Source organism: Talpa occidentalis, unplaced genomic scaffold (genome assembly GCF_014898055.3).
Source record: "Talpa occidentalis isolate TD23 unplaced genomic scaffold, MPIMG_talOcc4v2.1 talOcc4.13, whole genome shotgun sequence".
In the NCBI taxonomy this organism is placed as follows: Eukaryota; Metazoa; Chordata; class Mammalia; order Eulipotyphla; family Talpidae; genus Talpa; species Talpa occidentalis.
Genome location: NW_023601322.1, coordinates 66,266,213 through 66,284,152, shown reverse-complemented (window position 1 = coordinate 66,284,152; position 17,940 = coordinate 66,266,213). Strand labels below are relative to the sequence as shown.

Genomic DNA, 17,940 nt, shown 5'->3' with positions numbered 1-17,940 from the left:
CCCCAAAGGTTCTAACCTTAGGGTAGTGAATTATTTACATATTGCACCTATTAAATGTGTAGAGCTTCTAAAACACCTGCTTGGCAGAAATAATAGTTTATAAACCTAGGCTGATACTACATGGTGATGTGCATTCAGTTCTTGCAGGTTCCAGGGAGAAACTAAGAACCCTTATGAAGCTTACTGTCTCAATAGACAGTCATAATATAAAAATCATGTGTTGGACATACTTGGTATTGTGCTTGGTGCTTTTATATATTTTGTATATTGTTTCCAATTCTTACGGTAATCTGAAAGGTAGAAACTAATTGTTTTCATTTTACAGATGCAAAAACTGTGGCCCAGAGAGGTTAAGTAATTTGCCTGAGGCCATAAGCTAGTAAGTAGAAGAGATGAGAGTGATCAACCCATGTCTTGTAGACTTCAAAGTCTAAAAGTATGCCACATAGTACTCTGTAGACCTGTTGAGATATACACAGGGTAACTGTCCATGGGTGTAGACCAGATTAGCTCTGGTTTATCACAGAACTCTTTACAATACTTTCATTTGACAAATATTTACATTTAGGAACCTCTTAAAATGTTCAGCAAATATGTATAGAACACTTATTTTTAATACAAGATGCTATGTACTTTGCCATGGATAGGTAGAAAACTTTGTATAAGGTAAGTGTTCTGACATGCAAGAGCTAATTTCCCACTGGAGAAAAGTCCCAGAGATACCCATATCTAAGCAGCACAAGAGCAGTGAGCATTAGGAAGCCTGACTTTTTACGGTGTATCATGGAGAGGATATGATTTGAAGTGGGCCCTGAGTTTTGATGGATAAGAACATACCATAGGGAAAATTCAGAAAGTAGGTGTAATTCAGCTAGGTGCAGGGTACGTTCTATGGACGTAATAATTGGTTTTACTTGAGCAAAGATTTTGTGACCAGAAATGTGGGTTATAGAATTCTCTGATTGCTAGACTAAAGCTTTTTTTTTTTTTTTAAGATTTATTTTTTATTTATTTATGCATACAAGAACTGGGGTGTAGGCCATAGGTGCAGGGAGTGAGGATTTGCCGAGACAGAGTGGGAAATATAACAAGTAGATCCACTGAAATATACTGCTGAGGGGAGCAGCAGGTGAGACAGGTCTGCTGTGTCTTGTGGGTTAGCGCACTGATGGGGGATCAAACTTATGCCATAGTGGCTGGCGATAGCTTGATGGTGCTGAGACTAACCTCTGCGCCACCAGGGAGGCCCTAGACTGAAGCATTTAGACATATATGTAGGTCTTAGAGAATCCTTCCAGATTTTGAGCATAAAGGTGGTATGGTGTCTTAGAAATATAAACTGGCAACAATTTGTAGGAAGAATTATTGTAGAAGAGATACCAACAACAGTAAGAACAGTAAGAAGGCATTTATAAAATCATTAGAAATTACTTTCATGTACTTTTGGAGTTTATCTTTGAAAAGTTACACAAAAAACAGAATTAGTTTCTAATTTGACAAAGTCTTTCTTTGCTAATATGAAGTCAGAATACTATGTACTTAGTATTTAAAATATGTAAAACACATTCTTATAAAAATTTCACATAATAGAGGAAATGTGCCAAGTCAGAAATGGAAGCTGCCATTTTCACTTTAGCTCCCATTCCCCAGGAGAAGCACTGTTGACATTTTGATATGGATTTCTCAGCCCCTGTTTGGCAAGTTTTGATTCTCCCTAATGTGTTCTGTCCCTGTTTTTTTGAGGAACCCTCATTGGAATGTGTACAAGCCTACCACTTCTTAAGTATATATTGATTATTTTTCAATAAATCAACACATACTTACATCAGTTGAAAATGTCAACTTCCATATGATTGTGTCAATGTTGATCAAAATAATCTTCCTTCTAGACTTGGCAATATTAATTTCAAGTTAGGATGGAAGGGATTTTTCAATAAAATGGAGGTGAAGATGATATAGACCTCTATACTAATGTATGCAAATGGTTATGGAGTTGAGCTGTGGGCAGCCCTATAGATTCTTTATATATGATCATACAACCCCCCCTCCCAAGTTTAGTCTCATAAAGAACTTGAGTTAGTCAGTTTTACCTCCTTAATAATCCACAGATTATTAATACTCTGCGCCCTACATAGCCTCTAATAGAAGTTGTATTATATAGTTTACACCCAGTGTGTAAGTAAATTTTAAAATTTTTCTTTAGATATATATAAAAAAGGAAAATTGAGTAGTTCTTTGTGAATTTAGAATTTTAAAAGTGTATTTTTTAAAAAGTTGGGTTCTTAAATGAACAATCCCATTCATTTAGAAAGTTATGGAGATAGAATAAAGATATTTCTCTAATTTTATTTTTTACTTAAAACACAAAGTGAACATTTTAGCACATACTGAGCCTTAATGCTCATAGTTGTGAATTGAGCCAGAGCAATACATTTTCTGTTACTCACTTTTTCTTCTTTCTCTATTTTTTGATGTCTTTCATTTGCTTTGGAAGAATTTATTTATGAATTTATTTTTTCCCTTTTGTTTAGGATGAGGATTTTGTGGGTCGGGATGATTTTGATGATGCTGACCAGCTGAGGATAGGAAACGATGGGATTTTCATGTTAACTTTTTTCAGTAAGTACATACATGTAGCAGAATCACTTGTATAAACTAGAGTGCTTTGGATTAAGGGAGAATCTGACTGACTTAAAATAGCTACTTGAGCTAACATTTTAATATTATATTTATTTGATGCTTCTTAGTGAGAAGTTCAGTACTCTAAAAATAATGTTAATATCCTTTCTTTTTGTTTTCTGTTTCTATGAATACCTATGTAAAATATAATTAATGCTGTTATGGAGATTCTGCATGTTCACAAGAGCTGATAAGCCTCATCTTTCAGGTCTAGGGAGCCCTTTAGCACTGTGCCTACTCTTACCTATAGGACAGCAATTAAAGTATTGTTTTCCGATGCTTTTGTTTTACAAGCTTCTATTTTCTCTCATATCAAAGTCAGTGGATTTTCCTCCCTTGATGCTATTTTGCATTTTCATGTGTCTTATTTAGAAGTGAGCAACCATTTCTTTTATTTGCTGTATTAAAAAGAGGAAATGCAGTGCTTTTAGATTTGACATTATGCAAGTTGTCAAAATTCATAGAAGCAGCAGTATGAATGTCTTGAATCAGGTTAATTTGGGGTCACTAATTTAATGTTCAAGGCATCTATTTTATTTACTGTACTGTAATACATGAAGTAAAGTGCATAAGTTGTAAGTATAGTTTAGTGAAAGTTAAAACATTTTTGAAAATGAATCACAATAGATATAAATAGTGTTTTTGTTGTTTGCTTTTGGGAAGAAGAAGACAGAAAGACAGTGTTTTGGGGACATGGGGTAAGGGTTGTACAGAGCTGGCTGAACCAAGACTAGAGGGCGCCGTGAGGAATCTTCAGGTGACAGGACATGTCTGACATCTTTTTTTTCCTCTCTGCTTTTACAGTGGCATTCCTCTTTAACTGGATTGGGTTTTTCCTGTCTTTTTGCCTGACCACCTCAGCTGCAGGAAGGTATGGGGCCATTTCAGGATTTGGTCTCTCTTTAATTAAGTGGATCCTGATCGTCAGGGTAAGTTGTACATCAGGAAAGATGGATTCTGTACAGAAGCAATAAATTGAATGACTTGGAATATTTGTTTTTCATTTGCTTGCTTTGACTTACCATTTAAAATTATTTTTGGCTTGTCTTTGTTGTGGGGTCATGAAGTTCAGTTGAAATAATTTATAGTTGGTTTTTGCATACAAATTTTATAGTCAAACCTAGTGAATATTGGTGGTCCAAGGGTATTTTACAAGTTATTCTTCAGCTCTGTTTTTAATTTATAATACATATGTTCATTCTGAAATAGGTTATCTTTATAAAAAAGTAAGGATATCACCTCTTTGGTGTCTTGTCAGAAACAGGCATTTCTCTCACTAATTCTACTGAAGTTTAATCTAGCTTTCTTCTCTCCTTCCATTTCTTCTTTTCTCCATTCTTCCTTGCTCTCTTCTTCTCTTCCAGGATTGGTTTTCTGTGGCATCATTGATAATGCCAAAATGATTGGGGAACCAAACTGTTCAACCAACTGACTCTATTAGTGGGCCTTATAGCAAAGTAAATTAGAGATCTTCACTCATTTGGGAGTTCCCATTTATTAGAATCTCATGAAGTAACTTAAAACTGTGCTGTGTAAGATCTGATCCTATGATTTCAGATAAGTTTATCGCTGTTGTCAGTTTTGTAGGTAAAACCAATATATTCATCATACATTGACATTATTAACTAATGAATGGGTATTGACTGACCACTGGAGTTTTCCATATTTATTCTAAAGCAGTTAACGTGTTGAAGATTCCAAATTCCTTTGAGAATCTGATAAAACTTGTGGACTTTTGTCCCAGCAGCTAATACATACTCATCTAAAACATGTACTTTGGGTTAAGAACCCAAATCCTAAAGAGGTTTTTTTATTATCTAAATTGTAATTTTACTTAAGAACTAAAAGACTGCATTTTAATTTTCAAACTGTTAAACTTTTGAGTATGAAAAGCCTCCAACAGAAAACAGATAAAATTAGTTGACAGTCTTTTTTTTGCACTAAATTTTTTAATTGACCATATTTTTGAAAATTGAATCAACTTGTGTTAGTTAGGATGACTTTGGCTGTAAGTAACAGAAACCTAGCACAAAATGGCCTGAAGAATGGTAGGAAAAGTCATTCTCTCATGAAAATAAGTCCTGATAGGGAGGTTAAATTGATATCATCTGAAATAAGTAATGTTCTGCTCAGCATTTTGGTATAGCTGCCCCCCTCTCAGGTTAATTAAGGCTGATGATGACAGTTTCAGGAATCATCAAAAACACAACAATGCTTAGTAGAAGAAAGGGAAGTGTTTCTTCTGTTTTCTCTTTAAGAGCAAGGAAACCTAGAAGCTCTCAATAACCATTGATCAGGAGTGGGATGATCATTTTGTACATGATAAAGCTTTCAAGATCAAGGCATGACTGAAGAGGTAGGAATAAAATTAGGTCTCATTAAAATGAAGGCCATACAATTGGTTTTGGCAGTAGGTAAGTAAAGTAAAAGCATCAGCAAAACTTACTTCCAGAAAGGCAAAAGTTATGTGGGCAAGGAAAAAGCACTCTCAAAATGAGTTCATATAGGCAAAAGCTATTTCAAAAGATTGTTTTTCAATGGCGGGAAATGTATTTGCATGTATTATAACCATTTTAAATCAGCAATATATGAAATACTTTCATTTATATTTTTTGTCAGAACTAAATGACAGCAATCAGTATGCTGTCTCTTGTGTGTTCAGTGTTTTGTGTGTCCTTAAGTTAAAATGTGAAATTGTATTTGCTAAGCTGCTATAAAATATTTTACTTTATTTTTCAGTTTTCTACCTATTTCCCTGGATATTTTGATGGTCAGTACTGGCTCTGGTGGGTGTTTCTGGTTTTAGGTAAGTTGCTTTTTTTTTTTTTTTAATATATATTTAAAGAGCAGATTTATTAGAAAAGGGATAGGATAGTAAAAGACACTTGCATAGACACAAGCGGGCAGGAAGAGCTGCCCCAAAAGAGACAGGTTTGCTGAGAGAAGCCTGCATGGTTGCAAGCGGGCGGCCTTGAGGAGAGCTGCCTCCACTGAGGGAGGTCAGTGAGAAGTCCCGTCATGATACAAGTCATGGGCAGGGTGAAAGCTGCTGCCCTGCAGGAGAGAGATGGTGAAAGGAAGCACCTGCATAGGCACAGGTGGGCAGATGGAGTACTGCCTAGGTAAGTTGCTTTTAACATAAAAGAAAGAAAAGATTATGTTAAATTTTAGAGGCAAAATTACTTTCAGGAAACCTTCATCTTTTTTACTATACCGTAATATATTAGTAATAATGAGCGTAATTAAAAAAATTTCTCCCTTAAAGATTAGATATTGTCACCATCAGAGTAACATAACATGCATGTCATAATAAAACTTTTCTACGTGGTGTTGGGTTTTTCCTAACCATTCATATGCATGTTCCCCATGTGACCAGGGAGGCACACCGCTAAGTCTGTGGACTTTTCCCCTTATGAGTTATTGTCAGAAAGTTCACAAACTCAACTCCAAATTGTTTCTAGGCCCACTGTGACCAGGTGTACTCATGAGTGAATGTGGCCCATCTTCTGTTGAATCTGTCAATAGAAAACAAGATGTATAGCCTTAGTAAACATTAACTGCTGAAAGAACCACTGTTGGGTTTCCAAATTCATTAATTTGCTCTTGGTAAGAATAAGAATTGTTTTAGCGTAGGGGAGGAGGCTTTTTTTTTTTCTCTTTTTTAATACCAGGCAGGTTGTTGGTCTTAACATTACTCTGTTTATTTTAAAATCTTTTTTCCAAAACATGTTAAAATGATGAACATTGGAGTAAATACTGCTGACTTCTTCATTTGTAAAAAGAATATATATGCTTCAGTAATGGAGACCTCCATCACTGCTGTCATTTCTGCAAAGCAATTGTGGGGCCATCTTGTATCTATTAAAGATAGTGTAATTGTCTTCCTCTGCTTCTGTGACATCACTTTCTCCTAAGTCCTATGTTGTGCCTTCTTGTTGCCTCCTTTTTAAAGATTCTTGGTAGCAGTGCTGTTCATGGGTCTGGCTAGCACAGGGCAGGACCTATGTCCACAGTGCTTAATACATTCAGGACCTATGATTTGCTTTAAGTGGCAGAGTCTTGCATTGCTGACTTTGAATTTTACTTAAAAAACAAGTCACATTTCCCCCCCCTCCTTTCTGATTAATAAGAAGCTTAATAATAAAAGTGACCTACAGTAAAGTTATTTTGGAGGAATAAATAGTTCCTTGACTTGCTTATTCTCTAAACTATATCTTTGAAAGAAAGGCTGACTTACACTCTTCCTGCACACCTATAAAGTCCAAGCAAATCCTGAGCCAACAAAGGAAGAGCCATTAAACATATTTTCAGGTTGATTATTGAAAGCATAGATACTTTAAAGACATTTAGTGGGCTCATTTCCTTTCGATTGTAAAGTTTCATGGAAGATGAATTTGTAATACTTTATAATTGATCATTTTCACTCTCTTGATGCATAGTAGTAAGCAAAAAATGGTGAGATCTCTGTGGATGTAGTTTATGTATTCGAATCCAATAGTTGAATCATTTTTGGAACGTCTCTTGCAGAGAGAACAAATATTCTTGGAGTTTTTCCTATAAGCACTATGTCTACAGAGTCCTCAAGCTGAGTAACATCTAGCCTGTAATTATGGTTGGTTTGTTCCACATTTATTTTCAGAAGTTTCCTATTAGTTGCCAACATTTTAAAAAAGCAAGGGTTCCACATAAAACATCTAAATTTTTTTACTTTCATCAAAAATTATAATGCTGAATTAAACTTGCCTGTTTTCCCACATGGTATCCACCCTTTGACTGCAGCTGAGGTGTAGCTGAACCCCTGCGTACAGGTTATGCCCTCCCCTGTTCATTAAGATCCCCCCACCCAGCATTTGAGAGGCGACCCTTGCCCCATAGTCCTTTGCTGCTTTTGGTACCAAACAGAGTGGTATTCACTGAACTGAATGCTGTAGATGACTCTTGGTTGCTGACAGAATTCAGTTTTATCTGAGTACAAAGAATTTTCCAAAACTGAGTATATTTTTTAAGAGCTGGAGAGGAGGGAGCAAGGAAGTGAAGAGTAACTAACTGCTAGTGGGTATAGATTATTTTAGGAATGATAAAAATAACTAAAATGCATTATGGTGATAGTTGTACAGCTCCAACGCTATACTAAAAGTCAATGAATTGAACATGTTGTTGATCAGGTGTGCTTTATAATACATAAATTATCTCGATAAAGGTGTTTTTAAAATGTGTCTAAGATTGAGGGACCATCTCTGAAGGAGGAGGACCAGAGTGTCAGAGCTACCATTGGAGGGGGCGCATGTCTTCTGGGTGACTCCTCCAGGAGGTACAAACCTCTGTGAATGTATAGGTTGTGGTGTAGCCATAAAAAGCCAGTCTTACTCCTTTACTTCCTGGTAAATAAATGGCAACGCACACCCTATTTGATGCTGTGTTAGGTAAGGAGATCCTGACATCTAGTGGACAACATTATGTACTGTCTGCAGAAAAAAATCCCTTGACAAAAAAGGGTACATTTTTAAATTTTTTTTTTTTAACTTGAGAAATACAGTTTCTAGCTTCTCTTTTTTTGGGAATTAATTATCTTGCTTTTTTTTTCTTTTTAACTGAGAAGCTAGGCATTGATAATGCTTCTCAGTGAGGTTCACAAATGTAAATATTTGGACCCATCTTATTTGTTATTGCCTTTTTAGACAAACTAGATTTTGAATGTGCCAAAGAGACTTTTATTTGACTTTTGAGACTTCCTTCTTACTGAGAAATAAAATATTTATTTGGAAAATTTGGAGGAAATAGCTCATGTTTTGATATCTTTTAGCAGAAAAAAACAAAGTAGTGTTGGGGGGAACTTCATGGAAACTATAAACTCACTCTTGATTTTTCTGTTTTAAATTAGGCTTTCTCCTGTTTCTCAGAGGATTTATCAATTATGCAAAAGTTCGGAAGATGCCAGAAACTTTCTCTAATCTCCCCAGGACCAGAGTTCTCTTTATTTATTAAAGGTATTAAAACCAACAGACTTTATTCTACCCTACTATAATAACTATGTGATACATTTACAGATTTCTATTCCAGTGTACAGCAGAGTGTATGTAACCCCCTGTGGCAGGGGATATAGAGAAAGTATGGAAACCACAGTCATTGCTTTTTAGCAGTTGCTTATTAAGGAGTAGTTTTACTTACATAGAGCTTTTGAAAAAGATAAGTTAGAAAAACCACCATAGGAGAAAACTTTGTCTCGTGTTTTGACAGTGCAGAAGAGGAAAGGTCTTAGTGATCATCAGGGATAAGGTATTTGACAGGAATTCTAGGTCCAAGATATTTGAGTTTTGAATCTTGAATCCTGAAGCCACTGCTTACTAATGTGCCAGTTCCAGAGCATGATACTGTGAGAAGGAGCCTTTTAGGTCAAACTGCTCTGCCCTAACCCTAGAGCTGAGACAGTCCTTTGGAAACTTAATAACTCGTTTTGCCTGGGCTACTGAAAAAAATCCACCAAGGCTTCCATGTCTTAAAAAATTTCCTGGATAGCTTACTGTTCACTCTGATGTTACCACTTTGGTGGTCAGGCAGATCAAACCCTAGGGAAGGAAGGGGAGAAAGGTCCTTTTCCCCTCCAAGAACAGGAGGACTAAGAGCTCTTTGAGGCTCTTTGATCCACTCATGTTTAACCCCAGAAGCTAACTTCATCTTAAATCAGCAGCTGCTGAAAGGAACAGATAGAGAAAGATAGTATACTGGAGAGCGGCCTCTCTGAATAAGATCTAATAGTCCATCTTGAGCTTTGTCTTTGTTCCTTAAGACTGTTGAGAACTCGGTGGATTGTGGAGGGCAACCTTAAAACAACACCTCGGGGTCAGGCCAGTTGGAGGACTCAGGCAAGGCTTTGTAAAGGGTATAGCAGTTGAAATAAGCCTTAAATTCATGGGTAGAATTTCAACTTGTAGAAATTAGATAGGGTGAGGAAGAATTTCAGAATTAACCTAACATAGTGAAGAGCAGAAGTAGAGTTAGAGCTTGCTCAAAGAGCAAGCTATGAGAGTGAAGGCTGGAAAGCCAGGTTGAGACTGTCCTCAAGTATCTTGAGTACTAAGCCCATTTGCAATGGAATCAGAATTTAGAGAACAGCCCTTTAAACCCAGGGATGTGTTTGATGGCTCAATATAAGCACAATCCCATGAGAACATTATTTTCTGTATTTGCTGTTGGGTTATCATAGTTTACACAGACTAGGAGTAGAGTTCTAAATTTGAAGCTTGGTGATGGTCTTAAGATAGATGCATTAAGAAATGAAAGTATCCACCATATTTAATTTACAAGGTGGTAGGACAGCATTGAAAGTTTTAATCAACAGAATAATATGAGATTTTAATCATCAGATTAATAATAGGAGAAAGTTTTTAGTCAATAGAATGAATAATAAGAATAAACAGAATAACAAATAATATATATTTGTTAAATTAACAAAAATTTTTTCAAGCATGGTATAGCTAATATCGGTCAACTTTTCTATATATCAGATAGTATTAAGCACTTTCCTGTATAATTTAATGTACTTATGTAAATAATAGAAGGTTATAGTAATAAATAAGCTTAGATATATGGTAAGGTATATTCATAAGGCATTTCTTATAAAAATTAAAGCATGCAAGAAATTTTGGCTTGGGTTGATTTAAAGTCAATATCTTCAAAGGACTTACATGCATTTATTTGAAGGAAAATTTTAGTAATTAAGAGTAGCAATTGTTTTAAGATACATTTAAAAATTGGGCCTCCCTGGTAGTGCAAGGGGTTAAGCACAGCACTGTGAGGCTATCCGCAGCTTCTGCATCATGAGTTCGATCCCCGGCTGACCAGGGAGCTACCCACATGGTGCAGCAGATCTCTCCTGTCTTGCCTGCTGCTCCCCTCAGCAATATATTTCAGTCAGTCGCCTGTTCTGTTCCCCACTCTGTCTCTGGTGAATCCTCTAACCCTCACACCTCTGGCCTGTACCCCAGTTCTTGTATGCATAAATAAATAAATCTTAAAAAAGAGATATTTTTAAAAGTTGAGATATACTAGATATGTAACAGTATTTTCAGGTGCATACTGTATAATTTGTATATACTGCAAAATGATGACAACAGGATCCAATGTGACTTTTTTTCTTTTTTTATGGGAATGATGTTTGGTTTTGGCAATAAAAATGCTTAGTGGTTATTGTTAGAAATTAGTATCAAAGAAAATGTGGCTAGGCCTCCCCTGGTGGCGCAGCGGTTGAGCGCTGGGCTGCAAAGCTGCCCGCAGCCTCTGCAGCAACGGTTCGATCCCCAGCCGCTGGGCAAGGGTCCCACATGGCACAACAGATCTCTCCTGCCGCGCCTGCTGCTCCCCTCAGCAATGTACTTCGTCAGTCTGCCTGTTCTGTTCCCCACTCTGGCTCTGGTGAATTCTTTCACCCTCTCGTGCTTCTGACTGGACCCAGTGCTTGTATAAATAAATAAATAAAATTTTTATTAAAAAAAAAAAAAGAAAATGTGGCTAGAAGAAAATTTCTCCACATACTCTTAGAATTCTTATGTCCCTGTAACTGATAGCCCTCTCCTTGTATGTATATTTATTTAATCAATATCCAATAGAATGGTGCATAGTTTGCAGTTTATGAATATATAAAAACGTATGATCATTTTCTGTATCACTAAGTGAGTATCATAAATGTGCTTTTTTAAAAAAAAGCACATTTTATTTTGCCTTTTGACCCCACCCCTTCACCCATTTCTTCCCTCCCCCCCTTCTTCCTCCCCTCCACTTCACCACCCTGAGCATGCTTTATTGCCTATTTAAAAATGTGTGGCATGTCATGGATATAGAGTCAGTCGCAAAGTCTAGACAGAATGTGCTTTGATATCACTGGCCCAGATCCCTAATGGCTATGATGTGTCTTGGACATCCTAGCTTTAAGAGTCTTATCAGATCTTCTGTTCATTTTTATGTGGTTATTGTCATTTTTTTCTTTATATATTTGATTGTAATTTATACTTATTTCCATAAGCCTTAGGTTTAGCTCCTATCAAATTCAAAAGTTAATTCTTTTGGATTGCCTCAAGATCCAGAAATCATCTGCAGATTACCACCCCCTCCCCCAATCCTTTGGTGTCTAAACTATCCTACTTCTTTATTTTTTAAAAAAGATGCTGTAGTCTAGTTTTAATGGTAGCTCTAAATTTCTTAATACTGAGATTACTCCTTCATCTATTCTTTTTATCCCTTAGTTAAAAGGAAATTTCTCTTTTTTTTTTTTATAAAGAGGCATGTGTTTTTATTTATTTATTCGTTTGTTTTTGTTTATACATGCACTGGGTACAGTCAGAAGCGCGGGAGGGTGAGAGAATTCACCAGAGCCAGAGCGGGGAGCAGAGCAGGCAGAAGGACCGAAGTACACTGCTGAGGGGAGCAGCGGGCGGCAGGAGAGGTCTGCGCGCCATGTGGGACCCTCCTCCAGTGGCCGGGGAGCAGCCGGGGATCGAACCGGCGCCGCAGAGGCCGCGGGCAGCTTCGCAACCCAGCGCTCAACCGCTGCGCCACCGGGGAGGCCCATGATAGATTTTAAATTCTGTTATTGTGATCACATCTGAAATAAAAAGGGGGAAAAGTTTGTAAAACCTGACATTCATAAGATGAAGCCTGTCATCATTAGTGATTACTATGACCTGGTGAGCGATAGGTGTTTTTTTTTTAAAGATTTACTTATTTATGCGTACAAGAACGGGGGTACAGGCTAGAGGTGCGGGGGGTGAGAGCATTCACCAGAGACAGAGTGGAGAACAGAACAGGCAGATTGACTGAAATATACTGCTGAGGGGAGCAGCGGGCAAGACAGGAGAGGTCTGCTGCACCATGTGGGTAGCTCCCTGACCCAGGGATCGAACTCGTGCTACAATGGCTGCAGAGGGCTTTACAGTGCTGTGCTTAACCTCTTGGGCCACCAGGGAGGCCCCTGGTGAGCAATAGTTACTAAACATCAAATATTTTAACTTTTCCCTATAGTCTTCCTCAGTGCCTCTCTTAATTTATTAAAGAAAATTCATCTCAAGTTAGTTTGATTTTGTTTGGACTGTGTTTTAAAGTTACCAAGATAGTAGAAATGTTTCCAGTGGGACTTTTGCTTAAAACTTTCATTTAATGTCCAAGAAGGAAAGTTTGTCTTATTATTGCAAGTAGAGGACCTAAAGGCTACCCGGTTAGGAGGAGAGCTGCCTCTGCTGCTTTTGCAAAGGGAGAAAGTTGGTGAGGGGAAACACCTGCATAGTCAAGGTGGACAGGAGAGCTGCCATTTCCATTTACTAGTTTTCTTTTTGTTGCTTCTTGACTTTCAAAGTTCTGTGTCTTTGTCCCTGCACACCCTGATGTTTTTCAGTCTATAGAAAATTGTTTCAGTATTGGATTGCTTCAAAACAACTGAATTTAGAGTTTGGGGAAATGTTAGCAGTTGAAAGAGAGTATGTTGATTTCCTCCAGTGTTTTAGTTTTTGTTCATTTTGCCAGTCTTTTGAAGATTTTTCAGTGGTCCAATCTGAAAAGAGTCATGTGACTACAGTAATTTGGAAAGATGGAAAAATTAAGGGTGTGTGTGTGTCCAAGTTCCATTTGGGTAGGGTATGCCACAAAGTAGACTCACAATAAATATATGTTAATTAGCTCATCTATCTCACTAGTGTTATTTTTTTTAATATTTTATATAATTCTTACATCATTTTTCATCTTTGTACAATGTATGCATTTTCATTTTGGTTATATTCCCCATACAATTGCCCGCCCCCCTTATTTTGACTCTAGTTCTTCCTCTTAGTGTTATTTCTTCTAGCATCATCCTAGAGAGTTATTTGTAGCTTTTCCCAAGTTGTTTTCATAGCAGTCAAATTAATTTACCATTCTAGTGCAGAAATACCTCAAAGTATTGGATAAAAATTACATTTAACAAAATATAAGAACATTATTTTGAGAGTATTTCAGTCACGTAATAACTGAATAATAAAAATTAGTTTGGGGCTTCATAGATGTATTATTAAACATGCCCCCCCAAATACATTGACTTAACAAAAATTGCTTAAAAGAAGTACTTATGACACCTGTGAGTTTATAGTCACTTTTAAACTTTGCCATGGTTTAAGTACAGCTTTAATCATTGACATCCTTTTTTGGAAATCTTCCTTGTATGAATCTAGCAGAGTTGGCCGGGCAAACAGTAGCTTCAAGTGTGTTAGGAAAGTTACTTATGCACTTGAATACTCCTGTCTTCTTGCCCCAAGTTCCTGTCATTGCTGTCATCTTATATTTTGAGGTTAAGTGTGGGGTGAAAGAAGTGCTGTTTGTGTTTTTTTCTTAGGAGGTTTGGAGAGAAACCCCTGAGCTGAAAGGTTTTAGAGGAAGCATTTAACTTATTTCTAGTTCTAGAATCCTATTTTAATAACTTTAAGAACTGAAATTTTGGGCCTCCCCTGGTGGCGCAGGCGGTTGAGCGCAGTGTGGTGAAGATGTCTGATCCCTGCCGGCCAGTGAGATACCCACACAGCACAGCAGACCTCTTCTGTCTCACCTGCTGCTGCCCTCAGCAGTGTATTTCAGTCAGTCTGCCTGTTCTATTCCCTGCCCTGTCTCTGGTGAATCCTCTCAACCTCCCGCTCATCTGTCCTGTACCCCAGTTCTTGTATGCATGAATAAATTTAAAAAAAAAGAAGTGAAATTTTAATGTTTATTGAATACTATGATGTCAATGTATAGTAATCTTAAAGTTATGTTAAAATGTACTTCTTTCGTCTGCAAACATCCTGCTTTCTTTTGTCACTACATCCTTCTCTTAACCAAAATAACAAGCTAACTGGAATTTCAATATTCAATATCCTCCTCTGGCAGATGTTTTCTGGCAAGGGCCTTCCTGCGTTTATGAATTCTCTCTCAAGAAGCAAGAGAACACCTGCAGGAAGTGAATCAAGATGCAGAACACAGAGGAATAATCACCTGCTTTAAAAAAAATAAAGTACTGTTGAAAAAGATCTTTTCTCTCTATTTGTTCCTAGGTGTAAAATTTTAATAGTTAATGCAGAATTCTGTAATCATTGAATCATTAGTGGTTAATGTTTGAAAAAGCTCTTGCAATCAAGTCTGTGATGTATTAATAATGCCTTATCTATTGTTTGTAGTCATTTTAAATAGCATGAGCCTTGTCCCTATAGTCAGTAGGGGGCAATCTTGCTTTATTCATCTTCCATCTCAAAAAGAATTTGGAGTTAAATATTTTAGTGTAAGATATGTATAATGCTGGCCATTTTAAAGGGGTTTTCTCAAAAGTTAAAACTTTTGTTATGACTGCATTTCTGCACATAATCCATATTTGCTGTTAAAATAAATCTAGAAATTTATTCATTTGTACTGTGAACACCTGAAAGCAAAATCATAGTGCAAAATACATTTAAAGTGTGGTCAGGAATATGTTCTTAATTGGTAAATAATAAGCATTAATTTTTTAGTCTGTGTTCTAAATTTTGCAGTACTTTATTGTTCTGTATTGTGTACCTAAGGGATTCTAAAGGTGTTATCACTGTATAAAACAGAAAGAACAAAGACAAATGCAGCTGAATTACTAAAATGCAATCCTTGACACTGTTTGATATGAGTCCCTACCCGTTTTTTCTTTTTCTTTTATTTCCTGATGATTAGGCCAGGGGCTCGGAGTAGGGAAGGGCGGAATAGTTACTAGGAGCAAAAAAAGAATTAGCTTGGAACTTTTGAGATGATCCCTAACATACTGTACTACTTGCTTTTACAATGTGTTAGCAGAAACCAACGTGTTACAAATGTAGAATGATGTGCTTTCTGCCAAGTGGTAATTCACCTTGGTTTGCTATGTTAAAACTGTAAATACAACAGAACATTAATAAATGTCTCTTGTGTAGCAACCTTTGCTGTAGATTAGTGCGTAATTTCTTGGTTTGCATTGTTGATTGCTAAGGCATTTTTTTCTAATCTCCACTCATACATACAGATCATTTAGTAAATAGTTTAGAAACTGGTCCTGGGCCAATTTTTTTTTTCCATTTCTAGCCAGAAAGGTTCCCTTCTTTCATATCATACTCATTGAATGTGAAAATTGGTTCTGCAAAAGATAATGGACTAAAATAGGGAGGAGGACTTGTAAAGATCTTAAATCATTCTAAAATTTCTAATTACGCTTCATTGTTTTAGACATAATCTTAAATTACTTACTTCCAATATTTTCTGAAGGTTTCTCAAACACAACCAACATGTTAGTCCTCTGAGCACCTAGTTGAGGCTATAGTTAATCCTCACACCTGATTTCTATTCTTGTCTCAGTTCTGTTAAATTTAGAGATCAGTGTTTCTTACATTATCAGCTATTTCGTTTTTTCCCCTTCTTCCACTTAGATAAAATATAAAGAAAAATGCAGAGAGATTATCAAATAGTTACCTAAACCAGCACTTCACTTGGTGCAAGAACTGTAAATGTTCTTTTATCAGCAACGTATGAACATCTGGAATCAGTTTAGAAAGTCTGTTCAGGGGTGTCAGTAGGTGATGCATAGAAGTGTAGATTGTGTAAAGTCTAGGACTTGGACTGACATTTCAGTGATGATTCTAACTAGTTTATTGACTCTTACAAGTAATAGAATAGTATGTTCTTGTTCAAAAGTTATTTTTTGCCATAGATAAATGGGGTTTTATAAAAGTCCAGTTTTTTTGAGTTTGATTATCCCAACACCAGAGTTTAGAAGTTTTTATACCCAAGAATGTTTTAAGTTTTAGAAATATGTGTCTAACAGTCTGAATAAATGTGGATATATGCAATAGAGAGAATAAATGATCTCAAGGCAAAATAGAAGGACCCTAAATCACAGTAACTCAAACATTGTAGACTTGCTTTGTGTTTATTCTTTAGGTCCTTGTTCCTTATTTGGTTTTGTATATTCAGAGAACTGAAATATTTGGAATTCCTATTTCTGCATATTTGGTGATATGTAAGACTTTGTTAAATATAAACCCTCAGTTTGCTATACTTTAGAAGTACTTAAGAGGATGATTTCTTTCTAATTTTAAATATTCTAAAAGTCAAAGTTTTTTCTGATACTTAAAGTTGGCACCATAAGTCACTTATAGTCCTTACTATTTAGAGTGGAAATATATATGCTGAACTGTTGTTCTTCATTTTTTCTCATTCTTTTCTGTCTCCCTTTTGTAGGTTCATTAAGAATAACTTTTGGATAAAGACTGGGTCCTTAAATTATTTGAAAGGGGATACTGAGGAACCACTGTTTTTGCCAAAGATTATGGAATAAAATGACTGATCCTGGGCTAAAGAATAACAAGGGCTTACTCACCACTATAGAGGTCCCCCATGTTTCTTGTTGCCATTTGGAAATATAAAAGCTATCTTTAAAGGGTTCTGTGTAGCCACTCCTTTTTCCCCCCAAAAAAGATTACTTGTGTGGGAATTAAAGTTATTAAAATTCACTTGTTAAAAAATGGTAACAATACCTTTACTAACAAGAATGGATAAGAATGAGTGTCTTTACATTTTGTTTAGAGTGTTAAAAGAAATGACAAGATTTTTTCATGAAGTTAAATGATAATCGCATTTTTTTTTCCTGTTGTTAAGTATTTATTATCTGACTTGAGCTGTGACCCACCATGAATCATTAGTAGCACAGATGAAGTTTCTTTTGGCCTTCACTATATATCATTATGCTAGAACATATTCCACTTAGTTGTTTTTAATATAAATTATTTATATTTAAGGGATGAAATAACTACTGAAAGGGAATTTCAGGACCCATAGAAGTGGTAATTTCAGTGACGACCTAAAGCAGCAAGCTTTTGAGGTAAGGATCAACAAAAATAGGCTTCACAAATGGAGCCTGTCCTCAAATTTGAATCCAACCCCGCCTCTGCCCAATATCTGACCACCTTGAGTTCAGGCTCATTGTCATAATAGACCATGAAAAATCATTTGTCCCTGATTCTAGTGAACAGTTGAATTTTACCTTAAAACATTCCAAGCATAGACATTTACATAAAATATGAGGGAATATTTTATGAAAAAGTTCTTGGTGAAGCCTCCTTGATGAAACCTGGTAAATCACATGCATGCTGTAGTTTAATAATTTTCATGTTATGCTGGTTTTTTTCAACTATTTAATTTTACCTTTGCAGGCTTTCTGAGATGATAAGGACAAAATAAATTTCTATAGATGGTTTGCACATTTTTTTAAAAATCATGTTT

At 36.2% G+C, this 17,940-nt stretch overlaps 1 protein-coding gene across 1 annotated transcript in view; it reads left to right on the top strand.

Moving 5' to 3' along the window:
* Positions 1 to 15,602, top strand: part of NDFIP1 (Nedd4 family interacting protein 1) — a 48,972-nt gene extending 33,370 nt beyond the window's left edge. The window contains exons 4-8 of the mRNA XM_037509053.2: positions 2,532 to 2,619; positions 3,484 to 3,608; positions 5,419 to 5,485; positions 8,561 to 8,666; positions 14,560 to 15,602. Of these exons, the coding sequence (XP_037364950.1) occupies positions 2,532 to 2,619; positions 3,484 to 3,608; positions 5,419 to 5,485; positions 8,561 to 8,664 (384 nt within the window). The 3' untranslated portion in view covers positions 8,665 to 8,666; positions 14,560 to 15,602. The remainder of the gene's footprint in view (positions 1 to 2,531; positions 2,620 to 3,483; positions 3,609 to 5,418; positions 5,486 to 8,560; positions 8,667 to 14,559) is intronic.
* Positions 15,603 to 17,940: the final 2,338 nt, after the last annotated feature.